The sequence below is a fragment of the Schistocerca nitens genome, chromosome 3, assembly GCF_023898315.1.
Source record: "Schistocerca nitens isolate TAMUIC-IGC-003100 chromosome 3, iqSchNite1.1, whole genome shotgun sequence".
NCBI classification, from domain to species: domain Eukaryota; kingdom Metazoa; phylum Arthropoda; class Insecta; order Orthoptera; family Acrididae; genus Schistocerca; species Schistocerca nitens.
In genome coordinates, this window is record NC_064616.1 from 554,424,497 (window position 1) to 554,447,975 (window position 23,479).

The following is a 23,479-nucleotide window of genomic DNA, read 5'->3' on the forward strand; positions in this document are numbered from 1 at the left end:
TGATTCACCGTTAATATTGGGATTTCCGTAGAGTGGTTGCCGCCGTTAATCACGTTTTCTTTTAGCTGCTTAGTATTACATAAAGTTGATGCGAAACCACTCCCCGCTGAACGTTGAACGACGTTCAGCAGGTGTTGGGTAAACCTTTTAGACAGCAAAGAACTTATTTCCAGTTGCCATACACTTTATAAATCCATATACTGTCTCAAGTATTTAATTGTGCCTAAGGATTACTGAACGATTTATGTGACAAAACTAGTTGTGTCATAACATTTGAAATGTCACTTACTGTAATTAAGTTTAGTTTACAAACGTTAAGGACTGTCTGATCTCTTCTGTACTATCGTGGTGTTCCTTTACATCTGGACCTACTGTCATAAAGACCGGTGTTCTCTAGTAGTCTCTAGCGGTACCCATTGTGTATCTTACAACGACTGTACTGTGGAGGGTTGCGACTATGTGCGACACAGATATGCTATGTTGGTTGCATACATTCAGGTGCAGCCTACACATTGGAATTCAGGGGTGACTCACTTTTTTTGCTGTCGAGTGTACACCCACCAAATGGGGATGCCAACAAACAAGAAAGCAGGATACTAAGCAAGTCAGCCAGTTTCAACAACTTCCCCCCTCCCCCCCACCTCCCATGAGATACACAACAGACACCACAAGAGACTGTCACCACACAGGCATAATTTCCTAGTGGCTCTCCGCTCTGTGCAGCAGCCTCTAGATGGCGATCACAAACCCATACCTCTTCCAGTTTCTGTACCTTGTCCTTCAGAGCATTATACTCCTTCACTGATAGTGTGGACAGCCACTAAAGGGAGTGCTGTCAACTGTGGACTACATTGCTACCACCTTGTACTGGCAGACATGAAAACTCTTCTTCTAACAGGCCAAAACATAGCACACTGTGGAGACTCTCACAGTTCAGAACCAGCAGCTAGACAGTTCATTTCAGTGTCTGTAGCCAGTTCAGTACAGTTCTCTACAGACCATATTCCAACTTAGCAGTTGCTGTTTATGGAGTAATAAAGACAACCCATGAGTATCTGCATCATTTCTATCAGTTAGTGACAATATAAAAGACTGCCAAGAGACAGCATTTTTATTTGTATATCACTGTATTAGGCTTAGGATATCAACTATCACGCATCACACTGAATGAAAGTTCAGCACCATTTTGTGACACACTCCTAATAAATGTTACTGATGATTTCTTATTGTGTTGCCATGTTTCTGTTGTAGTGCTGCACTGTCAAACAAGTGTTTAATTAGTAAGGATGCAAACAGTCACCTTTAATGAACTATAGCAGTAAAATGCTTTTTTGCTACTGTGGATGTTTGGGCTGAATTAATAGTAGCTTTCAGTTACAACATTCACAACAAGTGTTGTCAGAATTAAAATGGTCCTGTAATACTGGATTTTCCTTTGTAAGGAACATTTCAAAACAAAGTTCAGCATTTCTTCTTTTGCTTCGATACCAAAAATTTCAGTTCTTTAGTCATCCATGAGTGTCTTTGATACCAGTGAAAGCCTTTACATAGGGTCAGCAATTTTAGGGATTTATGGTAGGTCTTTTAATAAGATTCTACTGTGTTAATTTTCACTTATTGCCCTTTTTGTACCCAAACATTCTTCCTTTGGAATCCACCTAGCTATTCTCCCATGATTTGTTTTACACCTCCTGTGCTGTAGTCATTGTTCCTTGAGAAGCTTCCTTACAGAGACTGTACAGCATAGAGGAGCCCTCCCATCACAAACTCTTCTACTAGGCAAATGTAAACCCAGTGCTTGGTCAATTTTTCTTCTAAACTTGAGCCACAGTTCCTGTACATGTTCCTACCAGAACTAAATGTTTTGAGTTCCTCCTTGAGATATGACATATTACCTTTGTATCTAGCTTACTGAGCATGTACATATTTCCACTTGTTTTAACCATCCCTTGTAATCTGGTAGTGGTTGTTGCTACAGTTTACTCGTGGTTGCTGATACCACTTTCAACATGGACATCCTGAAGAAGATCATGTCTATTCATTGCTGCCGGGCAGAGTGGGTGAGCAGTTCTAAGCGCTATAGCATGGAACCGCGCGACCGCTACGGTCGCAGGTTCAAATCCTGCCTCGGGCATGGATGTGTGTGATGGATGTCCTTTGGTTAGTTAGGTTTAAATAGTTCTAAGTTCTAGGGGACTGATGACCAAATAAGTTAAGTCCCATAGTGCTCAGAGCCATTTGAACCATTTTTGAACTATTCATTGCTATTGCATCTAATATATTTTGCATGATGTCTTTTCCACCATTTGCAAAACTGTAATTTTTGCAGCTGATTGTTGGATGTTTAAAGTTTCCTCTGATGATGACATTACTAACAAGCTGCAGTTTTCCACAAGGTTTTTGTATACATCTGGGTGTGTATCTGGTGGTTGATAGGGATCTAATTAAAAGTTTATGCCCACCCTTGATACTGAGCCTTCCTCAAACAATCATGTTTGCTGCTTCAATCTGTCTTGGTGGATTTCAATTTCTATTGCAACAAATACACTACCTTCATCACCCATTAGCCCTTAATTTCAATACACACTTTGATTTTACCTAAAAAATTTCACCGCTGTAAATTTCAAGTTTTAGCTATCTGCCTGTTCCTAGTATTACGTGATCTCCATTATTCTTTAAGGGCACTTCAAACTCTGTTGTGTTTTTCTTTCTTGTGAAGGCTTTGGCCACTCATCAATACAATTTTAATAGTTTAATCTGCTTGGAGCATTTATGTAGATCTTTCACTAATACTTTGAAAGTGTCTTATTGCTACCATTATCTGCACTGGATGGAGAGTCACCTAATCCAAAAAGACCTTCTGTTCATCCACAGACAGTCACCTGCATGGGTAGCAGCCTCTGAAATTTGCATGGGATAGTCATAAAGTTTTAATTATTAGCTGGAAAAAGTTTTCTAATTAATTTTTTGTTTGTTTAGAAACATGATGCGACTCATTGATAAAGTGGGGTGATGTGTAGTAATTCATTGCAAGATTTTTAAAGGGAACAAAATTGCAAAAATCTGTTCAGAGTTGGTGGAAGTGAACAGCAATAGTATACCATCATAATATACAGTGTTTAGCTGACACAGACACTTCCTGCATGACCAAATGTGTCTGAATGGTAAAGAATATATGGAATAAACAATGACCTCTTCCAAAAATGACTAATTTGGAGTAAGGTGCAGCAAGGGATACACTGTTCTTTGACTAGGTCTCAGCTGGAGTATTTGAGTTTCGTGTGAGGCTCATATTAATCGTATCTTATTTTAGGCATTGAGGAGGTACAAACAAGAGCACTAAGATTTTCAGGAAAATGTTATTTGCCCACTTTACCATGTATAACTTGTAACGGAACATATTAAAGGCTTTACTTTACCAAAGTATGCGATGCCCTCCAAATTCAACCAGTTTAACGAGTATTTATGATTATAGAAAAGTTATTGTGTATGTTAACAATGATTGCACAACATGTCTCCATAAACAGTCAACCCATTAAATTATATTGAATAACTGACCCACACAAAAGTTAATATCACTTGATCACTGATACAGCAAATGTCATCATGTAAAAACACTAAGTTTATCTTAAATAATTAATATGAAGTACGAAAAATAGTGGCCAACTTAGGTATTTTGGATCTCCTTAAATAAAAATCACCCAGTGAAACCTATTTGTTCACTAGGAGCGTTTTCACTCAGTATTCACGTAATCAATCCTATTTTAGACGAAAACCAATGTAATTCTTAATAATTCATGTTACTTATTTATGCAAATTAGAGAAGTCAATCGACAAACTTCTAAAAAACTGCCTTTTTGTAACAAAGAATTATTCTGTCAAGTCAACAAATCTGTCTGTCATTTTAATAACATGTTAAATTATGTCACTCGATGCAAATTAATAACTTTTCTGCACAAATTATGATAACAGATGTACATGTGACTTATAAACTATATCTCTTTTTAGTAGTTCTTTGACAATGTTATAAATACAAGCAGCGAGAAGGCAGTCGAAGGCAGTCGGGAGCAGTCGGAATGTCACTTTCGTAAAGTGTGTTTCTGTGTTATTGTTTGAAGTGGATAAACAATGCAAAGAACATGTAAAGGAAGTACTACTTTGTGTTGTGTTATGGTCTTTGGTGGACAGTGGAATTAGTATGGCCACCAAAGTAATAAATATTTGATGTTTACATATGTGTTGGTTTCGCTCGTTCTTTATCATCAAAAGCACATGAAAAACACGGGACCTCATGTTTTTACCCTAGACAACCAGATTTAGAGCCAGCATCAGCATAGAGACACAGCAGCGATCCAGCAAGCAGCAGCGATTACTACAATGCATTTTAATGGCGCCAACCTAACATCAAGTGCTAACAAGCTCCGTAAATGGGAGTGAAATAGTGCGATTACAGCAATTAGCAATATCTACAACTAGGCGGACCATTACAAACTGATAGAAGAACTAGAGAATATCTAACAGAGTGGTGTCTTTCATCACAGGATCATTTAGTCAGTGTGGCAGTATTACAGATTTACTCAACAAACTCCAGTGGCAGACATTACAAGAGAAGGGTTGTGCATCACAGAGAAGCTTATTATGGAAATTTCTAGAGTCCTTTCCAGGAAGAGTCAGACAACATATTACCTCCTCCAAATTAAATCTTGTGAAATGATCACAATGCAAAAATTTGAGAAATTAGAGCTAATATGGAGACCTACCAACAATCATTTTTCCCATACACCATACATGAGTGGAATAGGAAGGAGGTACCAGTTAGTGATACTAGAAGTAGTCTCCACAATATCCTCTTGAATAGTGGAAATAGGAAGACCATTTTGAACCTTGCAATGTCCTACAATTTAAAGGCTGAAGTAAAAGCAGCTACTCGAGTAACAGAAACTTGCCAAACAGCTCTTGATCAGTTTCTAGTCAAGAAGAGTTTACACAACACCTCACTAAAAATTTTCAATGCAGGTTTGTGACCATCTTGCTCAAATATTAAGCATAAACGTACAAGGCAACATGTCTTTCAGAACAGCATATCGAAGTTATAATCAGCATAATGTTAACTACTTCAACAACTTATTACAGAAAGAAAAATGGTCAGGAATGTACAAAATGAATGATATAAATGAAAAATTCAACACTTTCATTGATACATTAAGCCATTTCTTTGAACTTGCATTCCCACTGAAAACATTAACCATATGAGGAACTCTAGAACAAACAGCTGGATCACAAAAGGAATAAGGGTTTCATGCCAAAAGAAAAGACTACTTCATGAAATATGTAACTCAAAAAATTCATCACCTGTAGTACGCACATACTATAAAAAATACTCCAAAATATTAAGAAAAGTAATAAAAGCAGCAAAAATAATGCATAATGATGAAATCATTTATAATTCAGCTAATAAATCAAAGGCTATGTGGAGTGTTATAAAAAAAGAATCTGGAGAATACAGACAATCTTGCAAAAATGACACTATCACATAAAAATAAAAAAGTAACAACCCCCTTAGAAGTAGCCAACATATTTAACTTTTTCACAGGTGTTGCTGATAATATGTTATAATCAAACTTTAAGAGCACCCAGGCAAATGATTATAAAATAAGTGCATGTAGAGGATCAATGTACATCAGTTCTGTTTCACAAGATGAAGTAGCTAAAGCAATAAAAGGACTAAAAAATTCCAAATTGGCGGGTATTGATGGTATACCTGCAACAATGTTAAAGAAGAGTGCATCAAACCTAATTGAAGTACTCACACACTTATGTGACTGCTCATTTTGGGCAGGCACTTTCCCCGATGTGTTGAAAACATCAAAAGTTATTCCTGTATATAAAAAAAGGGGATAAAGACAATCTAAATAACTACAGACCCACCACAATTTCCTCCTGCATCTCTAAAGTACTGGAAAAAGTAATGCATGAGAAACTTATGAAATTTATAAATAAAAACAGCATCCTATGTAATGAACAACATGGATTCAGAAATAAGAGGTCAACAAAATAGTGCTGTCTATGAGTGCATCAATTCTATCCGAAACCGGATGGACAAAAAACAGGAAACAATAGGAGTATTTATTGACTTGTCAAAAGCTTTTGACATGGTAGACCATAAAATTCTGCTATCAAAGCTTGAAAGATATGGTATTCGAGGTCTGTCCAACAAGTGGATCAGTTCCTTCCTGACTAATCATAAGCAGGCAGTGAGCATTAAGCACACAAATATTGAACTAAAAACTGTATCTAATCACTTATCTGACTATAAACAAATTAAATGTGGTGTACCCCAAAGATCAGTAATGGGACCCCTTCTGTTTCTTCTGTACATAAATGATCTAAGCTTAAATGTAGATGCACACAAAACAATCATATTTGCAGATGATACCACAATTGTACTAAAAGGTGATGACGATGAACAGTTACAGCAGACAGTAAACATGGTCACGAAACAACTTAGCAGCTGGGCACAGAGTAATCAGCTTGTAATAAACAGTAAGAAAACCATTTCTCTAAAATTCCACAATGTTCCTAACAAGGACATGTTTATCCCATCAGTGTCTATCAATGACGAACCAGTTGGTAACAATACTGAAACCAAATTCTTAGGACTTTGGCTGCAGAGTAACATCAGATGGAATAGGCAAATTGAATATCTCAATGCAGAACTGAGTAAAACATGTTACCTTCTTTGTTCATTAAAATCATGCTGAAGTGGGAAAACAGTATTGAATGCATATCATGCGTACTTTCATTCTCGTCTTAGATATGGGGTCACCTTCTGGGGAAACTCTAAAACAGCTAATAGCACTTTTAAACTACAAAAAAGGGCCATTAGAATCTTTTTTGGGGTGCAAGCCTAGAGACTCTTGTAAACCCCTGTTTAAGAAATCTGGTATTCCTCCATTACCATGTGTATACATTATTGAAACCCTTTTGTTCTTTAAATTAAATGTAATAGGCAAGGACTGGAGACTGCAAAAAAACTGTGATATACATGATCACTTTACCAGGCTAAAACAGAAACTTACATACGACTCAAATCAGCACAGCACTGTGCCAAAAAGGTACTTGTCACTTGGGAGTTAAGCTTTATAACAAACTTCCTGAAAACATAAAAACTATCACTGAGGTCAATACATTTGGAAAATCTCTAAAGTCATATTTACAGCATCACTGCTTTTACTCCATTGAAGAATATTTAAATTTATGAAATGTGTTGTATAAATAATTACGTGTAAACTGTATTATTGTAACCTTAAATATGTGTGCCTTGAAATGACTTTCAGCCTGTATATTTATAACGTGACTTGTCCAATGTCTTATGCATAAGCTGCTATGTAGACAACAGGACCAATAAAAAATACAATACAATACGGCACCATCAGAAGGCTTGTGAAATATTGATGTAGATGTAGGTTCCTGACTTCAGACAGGTGATGGAGGAACAGAATTAATATGGTCACTAATTGATAATCTGTATTACCAGAGGAATTAGAGAGTTCCAAAACAGTTTAATGCATATTAATAACAATAATTAACACAGTATTTTGTCAGTTAATTTCAAGAAATATTTTTATCAGTATGTCAAAGTACATGAAGGTATAGAAAACTTGCCTGTGCTGGTTAACAGTCCTTTGCACAACCATGGCTCCAGAATCAAGTAATCATCACTTTTTGTAATATGCTGCTGGCTACTTAGGATTTTCTGCAGAAGAAAGGTATACTTGAAGAAATTTATACTATTTTCACACACCACAATGATTTATATGTGATGAATAATTTATATGGAATTCAGCGTCCAAGCTGGTAAATGTGTTTCCCTAAAAATTGTAGTTTATTTTATGTGCTTGACATCATATGCCAGTTAATGAAATCAGTTTGCTTGTGTAAGATGTAGTATAAAAGCCATGCCGTTTGTGTAAGTTTCTTTTCCAGCAGAAGAAGCAAATTCATGTTTCCAACATATTTTGACTGTTTTTAGTTTTTTGTGTATATATCAATGTTAAAGTCGGTTAATGCAGACAAGTAAAATCCATAATGTTCACTAACTCTCATATTTCTGTAGCATCAGTGACACTTCAATCAGAAGTGACATGAGTTTTTGGACAACTTACTTCAGAGAATATTCCTTAGAGAACAGTAATACTGAACAGAAAATCATTTCTAACTTGTAACTAAAAACTGATGTGCACAATTTCAGTTTAATTCACTGTATGATTTAAAATCAAATGAACTGAATAGACTTCTAAGAAAATTGTCAATAGCCCTACAAAAATCAAAAAATTACCAAGTAAATATATGATGGCATTACATTAACTAATTAAAAGTACCCATCTACATAAAATTTAAAAGTTATAGCATAAAAATTGCTGGCTGGTCACTGCCCTAAAATATGTTTGGGCTCAACATTTCATTGAGAGTCCTATATATTAGACAATTGAGGTGACTTGCCACTGTAAGTCCTTATATAGGCTGGTGCGGCTGTGAAAGCTATTAAATATGTACTGAAATTAGATATTTTTTGGTTTGTTAATGCGGTGTCATCGTATATGTACTTGAATATTGGTTTATTTATTTTTGGAGGGCTATCATTAATTACTACCCAAACAAAGACAATTTTGATTAAAATTTAATTATTGAGCATTGGCTGGAGTAAACTTTATAGTGAAAATGAATTTGCTCATAAATTTTCTCAGCCAATAACATGGTAAATATGAACAAATTCTAAGAGAATTTACATAACAATTCTTATAAACAGAGATAACTGATAAGCTAAAATGCCATACCTCAACGCCATCTGGATCACCGATAAACACTATGGCAACACCCAGGAACCATATTTTGTATATAGGATAATAATCATCATATATTTTCTTCAGGACTGGTATGAATTCTGAAACAATGATGTTGGAAGAGTTAGAATATTATCAATTAGGTAATAAGACAAAAATCATAAAATGTCTTATTGAATGACAGCATCCTCTCAACAATAGCCCTACAAATACACTGTTGGAATCCTACCAGGACCCTGAGAATTTGAGAATACTATACATATAAGATGTTAGGAAATAAAATTTGCTAGGCATGCTTTCCCATTTTTCACTTTGAAAATGATCTTACTTTATCAGTGTGCCTATGTCTCCAATCTACCACAGCTCATTTAATGAAGGTATTTAATATATCCTGACTTATTTAAAGTAACAAAAATATAGCTGATAATTAATTGGAACCCTCAGCTGTCGACAGGTGTTGTTGATATACCTCGATGGGGACAGCTAAAAATGTGTGCCCCAAATGGGACTCGAACCCGGGATCTCCTGCTTACATGGCAGATGCTCTATCCATCTGAGCCACTGAGGACACAGATGAATAGCGTGACTGCAGGGACTTATCCCTTGCACGTTTCCCGTGAGACCCACATTCCCAACTGCCCACAATCTACATAGGTAATGTTCCTAATAGACAGTCGGGAATGTGGGTCTCATGGGAAGCATGCAAGGGATAAGACCCTGCAGTCGCGCTATTCATCTGTGTCCTCAGTGGCTCAGATGGATAGAGTGTCTGCCATGTAAACAGGAGATCTCGGGTTCGAATCCCAGTTGGGCACACATTTTCAGCTGTCGCCATTGAGGTATATCAACAACACCTGTCGGCTGCTGAGGGTTTCAATTAATTATCATTTATTCTAGAGAAGCTGCATGGTCATCAATGGTATCTGTTCTTTTGAGAACAGTTAATATCTTCAAAAATATTACTTCTCATCAAGAAAGATTAAAGAAGTATTATTACTAATGACAGATCTATAGAGTTACTGTCCGTCTTTCCTTACATGTTTCAGTATGCTGTGACCACTCGCATTCTGAATTTATGGAATTTCCTGAAAATCATCAGCTCATTCACTGATCCTGCAACATGCAATTCCATCAGTGTGCTTCATTCTAGCACTGAACTTAAAGGTTTCAAAAGTCGGTGAACAACTCTCCCCCTCCTTCCGTGTGAACAACTCTCCCCCTCCTTCCGTCCATATTCTCCTGCCCCCCCCCTTTCCAAAAATCTGGTCCATCTCCTCCGCTTTCTCCTGCCCCCCCCCCCTTTCCAAAAATCTGGTCCATCTCCTCCGCTTTGCCTTCTCTGTCAATCTCCTCCTCCCCTCTCTCTGTCCATCTCCTCTTCCTCCCTCTCTGTCCATCTTCACCTCTTTCCTTTCTCCATCTACGTCCTCTTCTCCCCTCTCTCTGTCCATTTTCTCATCTTCCCTTTCACTATCCTTTTCTTCCTCCGTCTATTTCTGTTGATCTCCTCCTTCCTCTCTATCTGTCCATTTCTTCCTCCACCCTCTCTCTGTATATCTCCTCCCCTTTTTTCTCTCTCTCTCTCTCTCTCTCTCTCTCTCTCTCTCTCTCTCTCTCTCTCTCTCTCTCTCTCTCTCTCTCTTTCTCTCCATCTCCTGGTCATGGCCTAGTGTCTAGTGTTGCTGCCTCTGAATCATGGAGCCCTGGCTTTGATTCCCTGCCAGGTCAGGGATTTTTTCCACCCAGGGACTGGGTTTTTGTGTTGTCCTCATCATTTCTTTATCATGTAGCGAGCCTGGACTATGATAAGGTTAGGAATTTGTGTGGGTGCTGATGACCATGAAGTTGAGTGCCCCACAAACCAAATATAATAACCAAATATAATAATATTAATAATAATAATAATCATCATCATCATCCCTGTCTCCTCGTCTCCCCTCTCTCTGGCCATGTCCCCCTCTTCCCTTTCTGTCCATTTCCCCCTCTTCCCTTTCTGTCCATTTCCCCCTCACTCTCTCTCTGTTCATCTCCACATCCCCCTATCTGTGTCCATATCCTCCTTCCCCCTCTCTGTCTGTATATCTCCTCCTCCACCCTTCTCTCTCTCTCCACATTTTCCTACAAATTATCAATAGAAATTAAAACAAAAATCATAAAATTGATTATTAAATGACAGCATTCTCACCACAACAGGAGGTTGCTGGTTCTACCTCCCACATTATTTTCTTCCATGCAGTAAGTAATATGTGTACCAAGTTCAGCTGAAATTGATCCAGGAGCTTACAAGGATTTTTTACCCAAGGCTTTGCACATGTACATACACCTCTCATATATTTCACACATATTTAACATATCTGACACATATTTGCACACATATTTCACCTGTATCCCTAGGGACTTTAACCCTGCAGTTTTATTTTCACACATCTCAATTTTTATGGCGTCATATTTCCTCTACTATGTATCACAAAATGGTATATTTTTGCAAGTACACACTCAGTGGCATATGTGAATAGTGCCTGCAAAATGTGTTGCAAATAAAGTTATTAGTAAAGAATTAATCAATTAAAAGGTATGCCTGATGTGGCAGTTTTGCTGCATAAACAGAGAAAATGTAGTAGGCAATTTTTTTTTTTCCCCTTTCATCATTTTGTAGAGGGCGTCAGCAAGAAAAGTGTTTTAAAGGTTTGATGTTATGTGTAAAGTTGGTTGCAAGTCAGTAAATGCTCTCATTCTCAAATACTAGATGAATATAATCTGGTTGCTTGTGCAGTGTGAGCTATGCTTCTCTTTCATCTCCACCCCTTTGAGAAGTAGATTGTTCTTACCCCAACAGTAAGTAATATGTTAACAAGTTTGGTTGAAATTGATTCAGTGCCTTAGGAGGTGATGAGGAAAGTATATACATGCATACATACAGGTACAAATACACATATATATACTTTTATAATATGTGTGGATATTTTATGATAACCCTTGCTTGTTACCAATAAAATTATTTTTTTTTCAAAATTTTTTAAAATTAAAATGTTTTCTGAGATTCTTCTGGATTCTCCTTGTCAGTACTACTGTGTGACAGTTGTGGGGCTCTGTACTGTTATCATATTATATGTGTGATTTAGATTAGGTATACCATTCTCTGCATAGCAGGCCACACTCCCAGCCATTGTCAGTTTAGTAGACCCAGTGGCACTATGACTCAGTCAAGTAGCTTCTCAATTGGTATCACAAGGCTGAGTACATCCTGTTCCAGTACTCCCACCACGGTAAAATCTCTCGTCATACTGAGAGTTGAATCTCGGCCCGCACATGGCAGCCAGCCACACTGAGCACAGAGCTGTGGAGGCAGATGCTCTGTCCAAAGGGCACATCAAATTCCCCTTCATAAAGCATTTTGCTTGAAATGAGAAACAAACCAATTTTTTCTGTTGACATTGGGCATCACATGAAATACACAATGAGCAATATTTGTTTTGGTTGAATTACCAAAACATTGATAAATCATGATTTAACTATTTGCTGAAATATCTGAGAAACTGAGTCTGGTGACTCTTAGCAGAGATACCTGCTAAATACATATGGAGTGATGCCTAGCTTTTTCACTTCAAAATACTTATGGATCATTAAAGATATTTGTGATCTCCTTTCACCTTGATGAAATGACAGGAGCTCATCAAATAAAGATCAACACATTTTGCAACTACATTTCTTATTGTTTTCTTAAATGGGTATATGGTACTTTTTGCACCACAATAGCAGATCAGTATAAGGCAAATTTAATGATATAACTCATTTGTACATCTGACAAGAAATTACAAAGTAAAAATTTGTTTAATATGGGGAGTTTTGTGCTGTTTCCTCTGCTGTTTGAATAATACACTGCCTGGAAGTCTACTCCACTCTCCATGGAAACTAGCATTATTAATCTAAGTTAATGTGATTTGTACGTCACCCTCAATAGTGACCTGTGTTTTATACATGAGAGATAGATCATCATGCTATAAATCAGGCTGATGATTTTGAGCAGTATGAAGTTATCTTTGATACAAAAAATATTTAAACCTTTGTAAAAGTTAATGTTCTAGCATGACAACAGCTCATTGCAAGTTTCTGTGGAGAGTGGAGTATAGTTCCATAAAATAGAGTTAATTCTTATATCTCAATAATAAATGAAGTTGTAAGGTGCATTAATCTTTGCTTCCTGAGCTGTCAGTCACTAGTTGTCAAGAGGAAAAGAGAACATAATTATCTTTAATGAATCAGAAGTTACTTTAGCTGAAAGAGTTTGGCAGTTTACCATATGTAAATCAATTACTTTAGCCCCCTAATAAATTCAGCATTGATGTAGAAGCTGTTCATAGCCAGTAGACCCTTTGAGAACCTCTCAAATGATACTTTATTAGTAAGCAGACTTTTTACAGGGTTCCTTCAAGTTACTGAAAATATGGGTTCCTAGAAAATTGGCACTTTTTAAACAAATTAAGTGGATTTAATGTCTTTGTGTGGATTTTCTTGTTCTAAGTATTGATTCCATGAACGCAGTGGTTGATTTGAAATAGAAATAAGTTGTGTTCAGATGCAAAATAAGAAACAGTAATGCATATATCTCAGTTCTTCAAATAGACCTCTGTAGACTGTTTCCAAATATGTTACAAATAATTTGTGTTTCATGCTTTTGGACTTTGATGATTTTAGCTTGGTTTTGGGGAAGTTGTCCCAAATATCCTACTTCATGACATACTGCAATGAAAGTGACAAAATATGCCACCTGCTTTGTTGTACATTACCTTATGTTTGACAATATTCACACCACAAAAAAAAATTATTTTAATGTTCTAACACAAGTAATTGTCAATTAATAGTTCCAACAATTTGGCACTGTCAACCTCTTCTCTCTCTACACCCTCATATTTTATGCATATGCTGGGTAGAAATCTCTTGTGGGTTCTGAGTAGCATAGAGAGTATTCTTCAAAAATAAATGACAATCAGTTGGTATTAATTTCTATAAATCATCCAATAACAGCTTTCTAAAGTTATATTTTATTTCTTATTTATTCCATACTTAACAAAACATTTAAATAGGTTTTTTTATTTACAACTCAGTTCCACTCAAGATCATTTTAATCTGTATAAAACATTAGGTTCTTAAGGCTGATGAAATTTAAGCCTTTGGTATTTTCAATAACACCTCATACAGACCCCTGTCTTTTAATTTTAAACTGGTACAATAATGAAATAGAGACAGTGTACCTTCATTTTTCTTTTCCAAGAAATATCTGAGAGCAGAAGTTCATAGTTTGCATTTTATTTTGCTAGTGAAGTAAGTGATGGAATCTAAAGAAACTTAAATCATGTTCACAAAATTAAGGATTTTCTGTGTCTGCAGTCACTATTTATGAGTGCTCATCTGATGCTAAATGTCTAATGGAATTCAGATTCAGAGATGGAACTTAATACCCACCACAGACAGCAGTCAAATCAGAGCTTCATGGATTAGATAGTTCACTTTCAGTGTGTTAGATTAGTTAGAGAACAGAATTTGGAACTTCAATGTCAGGCACCTATCAACACAAAAAGTTGAGTATTGTATGTATGTACTATTTTAATAAATGTTTATGACATGTTTCATATTGTGTTGCTCATGTTAATTGTTTGTGATCACATATGTTGCAAATCATGAAAGCCAGCAATCTTGTACAGCAATGAACATTCTGTGGTATTAGATTCACTTGCTGCTACCTTGGATGTTTGGCACTAGACTTGATTTAGTGAATACAACAGGATTGAACTCCACTCCTTCGTAATGTGAGTCCTGAACTTTATTCAAAGCAAAATGTTAGTTCATGCTTTAATACATACAAATATAGCATCCAAATGGTAGAAATTAAATGACAATGGACTACTGTTTTTACAAGAAATACGCCATTTTAATGTTGAACTATATAGCTGAATCATTCTGCCAGTGGACACAGAACAATTTCTGTTTTCTAAGAAGTCACTGTCTACATGAAAAAATGACTCTTTACACATGCCTGATGGATTTGCCACATGGCTAGATCTAAGAACAAAATTAATGAAATATCAAGAAACATATCTGTAATTTGCATTTCCTGCTTAGATAGCGTCTATTTTTATTTTTGCAGAGGATAAAAAATTAGAAGAGTTTGACATAAACAGGAATCTAACATGATTTCATACACTAATGTATAAAATGCATTACAGAGCACTGGCGCAGAGACACTGAAATACAACATACAGACCTGTCATCATATTAACATCAATTACCTTAAGGGGTATAGGACGTCAAACAGGCCGACTTGGAGCAGGAGATGCATCACAGGATATTTTAATTTCCACTGTCTATACTTTTACAAATAAATTCATAAAACTTTGTCAGCATCACCAGGAAGGATTCAGAATTCACACTCATTGCAGTGGAAGATCGAAAATATAACAAAATAAATTTTTTTTACGTGTGAAATTTCATCATTCTTTCACTTACTAATGGCTGCATTTGTTGCTATAGGTACACTTTTCTTCATAAGTTAGAAAGATTCTTCGACGAATTTTGCACAGCATACAAACCATACTTACAGGTGTGAACAGCAACCATAGACTGTACGGAAGGAGAAGCACACAGTAATTAGTTGCAGTCTAATCAATTACTATTACTGTTGCATATCTAGATTTTGGCTATAAATAGCCATCTTCAGTGCTTTTCAGTTACAATCCAACAAAGTTGTGGCAGTACATGTCACCACATGATCTTGAAGGAGATATCAAGGTGGTAAGGTATTGACCACGGTTCTCTCTTCTAATCATCAATACTTTTATTACACGACAAACGTACAGGTCGAAGACTAGGCGGGAAATGAGTTCCCGGAAGTATAGAAAAACACAGATCAACTCGAAGACATAATACACATGTGACTTTTTGGCCTATCAATCCATGGATCGATGCCAAATGACCCCCCTTCCCCCCCTCCCCTGCAGTACGTAGTATGTACCCGAAGGTCGGGGGGGGGGGGGGGGGGGGGGTTGTCGAGAGTTTAAGTGGGTTACAGTGAGTTCCTCCACATCTAACGGCACGGGCCGTGTGGGAGGAGAGCGTGGAGGAAATCCTGGAATGCTGATGCTGAAGTCTTGAAGCGACATCGGCGGTCGTAGTCATCGGCCGGTGCGGGAGTGCTGGTGTGGAAGGGTGTCGTCGGCAGGGAACCTAATGATCACCTTTCCACTTGGCCTAACATAAGCACGTAGGTTGTCACATGTAGCACTTCAAGAGATTTTGAAACACTTCACTACACGTTGTGACACACCACCTAACAAGTCACACAAATTGTCACACGCAAGCAGCAATAATGCGGTATCACCACTAACGACGACAGATAAACCACAAATGTCATTAGGATGAACGTGAGTAGAGAGCTCGTAAGTGGCACCTGCTAACGGAGAGGTATGCTGAGCCACTGGGGTGGGGAAACCGTAGCATGGTGAGGGCGGTGTGCTGCGAGTAGAGGGGTGAGTGTCAGACGGTGAGGTCTGAGTGGGCATAGCAGGAACCTGCAGGCTGCACCGGTTAGAAGAGCGGCGCGGTGTGCTGTTGCACGAAGATGGAACTGTTATATTAGAGCCCTGGGAGCTGGGGCCTCTGCTATGGGAGCTGGGAGGCGGAAAACCCTGGAATGAGTGTGGGCTTGTTGACGGGGCCGGTGTAGGCGTGAGTTTACTCGAATCATGATCAGAGGAAGAAGGCCGAGGGTGGCATGAGAGCGTGGTCTCTTCAACGGTGGGTGAGATAGGGGGAAACTCAACGCGAGCAGGTTTAACCCTGTTGAGGGAGACAGTAGTTACTGAGCACTTAATTACGATGTCCATTGTGTTACTGGTTCGTTTGACAACTCTGTACGGGGCTGTGTAAGGGGGCTGTAATGGGGCTTGTACAGTGTTGTCACAAAGGAACACAAATTCGCAAGTGTTGAGCGCCTTGGGAACATATGTGTGCGGTGGAGTGTGACTGGAAGGGGACGGGGATTGCGGCTTGTTCCAGTTTAACCTCACCCGTTCTACCAAGGATGGCAGTTTGGACGGTTGGGCGACAGGAGTAGGAGCAACAAGTTCGCCTGGCAGTGTAAGGGACTGGCCGTAGACGAACTCAGACACTGAGCCTTTAAGGTCTTCCTTGAAAGTGGTCCGCAAACCGAGTAAGACGAATGGCAGGGCTTCTGTCCAAAGCAGGCCATGGCAACATAGGGCCATCTTAAGCGTCCTATGCCAATGTTCTACGAGGCTGTTGCTTTGGGGGTGGTATGCTGTTCAATGAATTTTCTTGATGCCGCACAGCCTACATATTTCAGAAAACAAGGCAGACTCAAACTGACCACCTTGGTCAGTCGTCAAGTAAACAGGGCAGCCAAAGTGTGAAATCCAAGTGTCTATGAAGGATAGTGCCACTGATTCGGATGTAATATTGGGTAGCGGGGCAGCTTCCACCCAACGAGAGGTTCTGTCTATAGTAGATAGCACATATCTATAACCCTCGGAGGGGGTGAGGGGGTCCACCAAGTCGATGTGAACATGCTGGAAGCGACTGGGAGAAGTGGTGAAGCTGCCTAGTGGAGGCAATGGGTGCCGCAGAACTTTATTTTGTTGGCACAGAATGCAGGCATGGGCCCAGGCTTGGCAGTCGCAACGCATGTCGCGCCAGACGAAGCACCCTAAAATAAGTCTGGTAGAGGCTCTCTCACCTGGATGAGCTAGGTTGTGTAATCTGTCGAACACTTGTCTCTGTAGAGGTTTGGGTGTGAAGGGACGCAGCGTACCAGTTGATTCGTCACACCAGCCTATGACACCGGGAAAGGTGGATCACACAGGTTTGAGTGACAAGCTGTGATCGGAAATAAGGTCCATAGTGTCCATATCAGCAGACTGCAGCTGAGGCAAGTTAGAGAGGTCTATAAGAGTTGTGAGAGCACTGACACGAGACAAAAAATCTGCGACCACATTATCTGCACCCTTGATGTATCGTATGTCAGAGGTAAATTGCAATATAAAGACCAAATGACGGAAGCGTCTAGGTGGAGGGTCAGTCGTGGGGGTTCTTTACAGCAGCAACCAAAGGTTTATGGTCGGTTAAAATGTAGATGTCCCTGCCCTTAACCTCGGTGCGAAAGTGTTTCACAGCCTCATAAACTGCCAAGAACTCCCTATCAAAGGCTGAGTACTTTTTTTAAGCACCGTTGAGCTTCTTAGAAAGGAACTGCAAAGGAGAGGTAGTATCTCTGACAGATTGGCTGAGGACAGCACCTACTGTGGTATCACTGGCATCCGCGCTAATAAAAAATGTAGCGTTCGGATGCGGGTGGGCAACAGTCACTGTGTTTGCTAGTAGGTGCTTCAGTTTGTCAAAAGCTTGTTCCATGGCAGGGGTTCAGGGGACCGGGCAGATACTGGTCGTATTTTTACCAGCAAGGGTGTCTGTTAGGGGAGCCTGAACCGCAGCTGCGGCAGGCAAGTGCTTCCTATAATAGTTAACTGTTCCGAAGAACCTGCCCAGCGCCTTAAACGAGTGAGGCTGTGGCAAATCCAAAACAGGTTTGATTTTATCCTCGTGAGGAGTGAGGCCCTTAGCTCACACAATGTAGCCTATGAATCTTACCGAAGTATGGTGTAACTGGAGCTTCTTATTATTCAGTTCAACACCGGCAGCGATAAGCGTGTCTTTAACAATCTCCAAATTTTCCTTGTTCTTTTGCAAAGTAGGACTGAAAATAAGAATGTCGTCCAAGTAAACAAAACAAAATTCCAGATGAAACAACACCTTGTTTATAAATCTCTGCCAAGTTTGTGCAGCGTTGCGGAGTCCAAAGGGCATGAACCGGTACTGTAAAAGGCCGAAAGGTGTTGTAACGGCTGTCTTTTCAATATCCTATGGTGCCATCGGAATTTGATGATAGGCCCTCCTACAGTCCACTACCGAGAAATATTTGGCGCCTGCAAGAGCATGGTTAAAATCCGCGACGTTAGGAACCGGGTACTTGTCTATGTGTCTATGATAGTACGAGAGTTCAACTTAGTATAGTCGCCAAGCATACGCCAGGTGCCGTCGCTTTTTGTGACGAAGTGGATAGGCGAGGCCCAGCAACCGGCAGATGGTTCAATGACGCCGGCTGTTAAGAGATCGTCTATTTGTTCGTGAGCCACTTTCATGAGTTCTGGCTTGAGACGGCGTGGTCGGCAAGAGATAGGCGGTCCGTCTTGCAAGCGAAGTTTGTGGGCGGTGCCGTCTGTAACCACGGAAGCGCGTGACGTGGTGCTCGAGGCGACTGTGTGTGGTATAGTGTGTGCGGCGGCCGCTAGGTTGGGTTGTGGCGCGGACGGCGAAAGTTTGCATAAGTGCCAACTGTTGGGTGGCTGGAAGTGGCAAACAAGTAAGCTACACGAAACAAGGTTGGTACACTGTTTATTAGTAACCGAAGGCGCCGCTGTCAAGCTTGGTGGCGGTAGCGGGCGCGAATGAACAGCTGATAGCAGTAAATCAAAAACATTAACCTGCGCCTGGGACGTTAGCTGCCCAAGCGAGGAGGGGGATGAATGTGTACTCGAATTAACACAGTTTGAGCTGACAGGAGTGCGGACACTGTACAGTTTATGTGGCACACGGTCACAAATGCACTCGGGCACGAGATCATTGTAGTGGCACTGACTAACCTTGTGTGTTGCCATGGCGACGTCTGCTGCAAGCTGCTGCCGTGCCAAAGATAACTCGTTGTTTAAGTCGCTGAGGCGACAGTGTAGCTCAAGTTGTTCCAAGCGCTAGACTCGACACGCTCCGTGAGCCACTTATTGGTCCATGACAAGAGCTCGGAGGAGGGGTTATTACACTTCCTAGCCAGGTGGACCTGTTGAGCAGTACTATTGACACTCGATGAAGCACACGGGATGTGTTCCTGCGTAGGGTGGTAGAACATTGTATTCTTGACGAGGTCAGGCCACAGTTTGTGGTGTCGTAGAAAGTCTATGCCCCAAATGGGGCCAGCCATTGTGGCCGAGCGGTTCTAGGCGTTACAGTCTGGAACCACGTGACAGCTATGGTCGCAGGTTCAAATCCTGCCTCGGGCATGGATATTTGTGATGTCCTTAGGTTAGTTAGGTTTAAGTAGTTCTAAGTTCTAGAGGACTGATGAACTCATAAGTTAAGTCCCATAGTGCTCAGAGCCATTTGAACCATTTTGAACCCTAAATGGGATCGTCGATGTCAGCCACCAGGAAGGACCACTTCAGGTTGTACTCAGGCCAGAGGGACACTGCATATGAAGTAGAATCTAAGCATGACAAACTAGATGAGTTTACAGCATGTAGGACTGTTTTGTGTAGTCAGATCTTTTCGGTAGCAAAGCGAGATGGAAGTAAGGAAACATCTGTGCCCATGTCGATGAGAAAGTCTGTGCCAGAGTTCAAGTCGCAAATGTAGACTTGTCCATTTGAAGCATTAGTGTTGGACACCGAATGGAGTGTGGGACAGCGCCTGTTGTATAAGCTGCAGGAGGTGGTGCCACTGCCTACCTGCGGTTGAAGCTTGGGTAGGAGCATGGCGGTTTACAATTGCGTGCTTGTTCCCCGAATTTTGCATGGAAGAAACAGTATTTATGGGCGGACGTCTGCTCCTGCGAGTGGTCAGACGGCGGCGGCACAGAATCTTCCACGGAGTCAGATGTGCTGTTGTTGTGCGGACGTGAAGGTGCCGGTAGTGTGGCGAGCTTGACAGACTTAGGTTTAGTGGGGTGTCCACGTTGGGGCCCTGGTTGTGGTTGGAAACTGGCGTTCACATAGTAGAGCGTAGTAAGTTCGGTCGGCCGTGCAAGCGTTCACTATTTGGTCTATCTCCGTAGGCAGAGATGGCCGTTTGGACAGACAGAGACAGCTTTTCCATCCAAATCTCAGTGAGCATAGCGTTTGGCATGTCGCATTCACCTACGAGAAGTCGAAGGCATCTCCACAGCTAGGACGGAGATCTGTCGCCAAGGTGTTCTTCATAGACGAGCTGTTGAACATTTTCTCTTCTTGTCTTGGAGACACGTTCCAGTGTTGCTTGTTTAGCTGTAGCGTACTTCTCGTTCGGAGGAGGTGACTTAATCAGGTCATAAATTAAGTTGACACAGTCGTGGAGGTGGTTCATGAGGTATGTGAAACGGGTGTTGTCATCAAGTGCACATACACTGAAAGTTTGCTCGACCAGGTTGTACCAGAATTCCGGGTGGGCAGGTTTGAATGCCGGAAGTTTCAGCAGATTTGACGAACTGGCGGTCGAAGAATGCGGGCAGCCACTTGCAGACGCAGGAGTAGGCAAGTCACAGTTAACTCTGCGTCGTGAGGTCAGTAGAGAGGAAGCTGACGTGCTGGCTGTGTTCATAGTAGCTGGAGGGGAAGCGAAATCCGTTAGCAGGAAGCCCGGCGTGGAGTGAAGCGGGACCAGTTGATGCGGTGGAAGGTCAAAGTGGCTACGGGGGTTGCTCGACAGGTTATTATGCAAATGGTCCTCCATATCTGCAGCGAAATTGTCCATCACAGAGTCACTGATGTGCTTGGTGGAACCTCACGCACTCAAATTACTGCACTGATGAACACTCGGAGTAACAGGCTGGCGAATGTCATTCATGTAACATGCAACCAGTGCGGAGTGATACACATGTGGAGCTTGCACATTCAAAAAAGCGTCCTGTTCTGGCACGTTATGAAAAATATGCTCCCCACTACTTACAGTACTTGCATTAAAGTTCAGTATCAGTGTGTAGTGGTTTCTTGTACTGCTGTGCGACGAAAACTGAAGCACTTCAGAGCTAACAAAGCCGGAGTCGGAGATCACTGGTGTCATGTTCAAAACCACTGCACCTGATGAGGTCCCTTGGTTCTCGATGCTATAGGACTGCGGAAATTCATGTCGGGCACTGACGACAACTTGCGTGCTTGAATTTAGTTGCTATTGTTGGTGAAAACCGGCCAGCAGTGGCGTGTTGTAGAAGGCCATTGTGTAGCGGACAAAGGTCCACGCGGAACGCGGAAGCCGGTGCAATAGTCACTTTGTACTCGGTTCGACGGATTATTCAAACTTCAGGGTCACCACTGAAGGAGATATCAAGGTGGTAAGGTAATGACCACAGTTCTGTCTTCTAATCATCAATACTTTTATTACACGACAAACGTTCAGGTCGAAGACTAGGCGGGAACTGAGGTCCTGGAAGTACACAAAAACAAAGATCAACTCGAAGACATAATACACATACGATGTTTTGGACTATCGATTCATGGATCGACGCCACAATCTTATTGGTGTACAGGCAGAAAGAAGGAAACTGAGGCAGTTGTTTACAGCAAGTTGCTGTAAACAGCCACCACAGTTTGCATGCGCATATATAGCACAAGCAAGAATGTATCATGACATGTATTGCCATGAGTTTGTTGGACTGTAGCTCAAATGCACTAAAAATGGCTATTTACAGCTGAATCTAGATATGCAAGAATAATAAAAATTAATGGGATTATGACTGATAAATGTGGCCTTCTACTTCCTAACAAAGCTAGGCAACCATAAAAGGTCAATCATTGTGTGTGTACTACTAACCTAATGGTAATGTGAACACTTTCTTCAACAAATTGACTGAAGTCCTGGAAAGTCTCAGCCACCAAAACTAACATAATAATATGTGGAGACATGAATATTAATACAGGTGTTGAGGGTGAAATTAATAATAACTTCCTAAACATTCTGAACAATTTTGGCATGGCACACATAGTAAACACTGCTACTAGGATATCAAAAGTTCAGCATCAATTTTAGACCATATTCTTACAGTTATTGACACGGAAAATTCTATAGTATTTATAAAAGATCTTGACCTCTCTGACCATTTCTGTGAGGTAATAACGCTAAAGACAAGCTTGAAAAAGACCTGCAAAACTGTGGGACTACAAATGGATCTTCTTGGAATTCAAATTAAATACTTTTTCTAGGGCATTGGCAAAACAAACCTGGAATGAAGTGTATATGGTAAGCAATGCAGATGTAAGTTCTCTAAATTGTGCACACTGTTTAAATAAATTTTTGAGGAGGTATGTCTAAAAGCAGCCATCACAACAACAGTAGCTTTGGAAAATAGAATAACTGCTGCTATTAGAAAATTAAAAAGTCCTCCCAGACACTTAAATTTCTCTTTTCTTTGCAAAAGCATTGGACTAATCCACAGTTCCTAAATTACTATCATAGATACAGAAAGAAATATAGTGTGATGCTGCTTCCTGCAAAGAAACCATTCAATGACAAAATAATATATAACACAGAAAATGAAAGCAAAGCAGTTTTGGATGTCATAAAACATGAAACTGGAAAAGTTAGACACACAAAGTAACATAGAAATCAAAAATGGGAGTTGAGTAATAGAAAATCCTCAAAATTGGCAAAATTTCTTAATGACTATTTTTCTGGTATTGTGGAGATGTTGCAACAAAAGTTTACTAAAACACATGTATCACCCACAATGAATTACACTGCAAGCACAATGTTGTTTCCCCACAACAGAACTTGAAGTCAGAAAAATAACAGTGGAAATTATAAATGACAATTCAGCCGGAGCAGGT

General features: G+C 40.0%; 1 protein-coding gene across 1 annotated transcript in view; it reads right to left on the minus strand.

Moving 5' to 3' along the window:
- The window catches only part of LOC126248462 (cytochrome P450 4c3-like), a 196,645-nt gene that overhangs the window by 150,561 nt on the left and 22,605 nt on the right, over positions 1 to 23,479 (minus strand). Inside the window, exons 2-3 of the mRNA XM_049949467.1 lie at positions 8,838 to 8,944; positions 7,666 to 7,756 (exon numbers count right to left, since the gene is read on the minus strand). Of these exons, the coding sequence (XP_049805424.1) occupies positions 7,666 to 7,756; positions 8,838 to 8,944 (198 nt within the window). The remainder of the gene's footprint in view (positions 1 to 7,665; positions 7,757 to 8,837; positions 8,945 to 23,479) is intronic.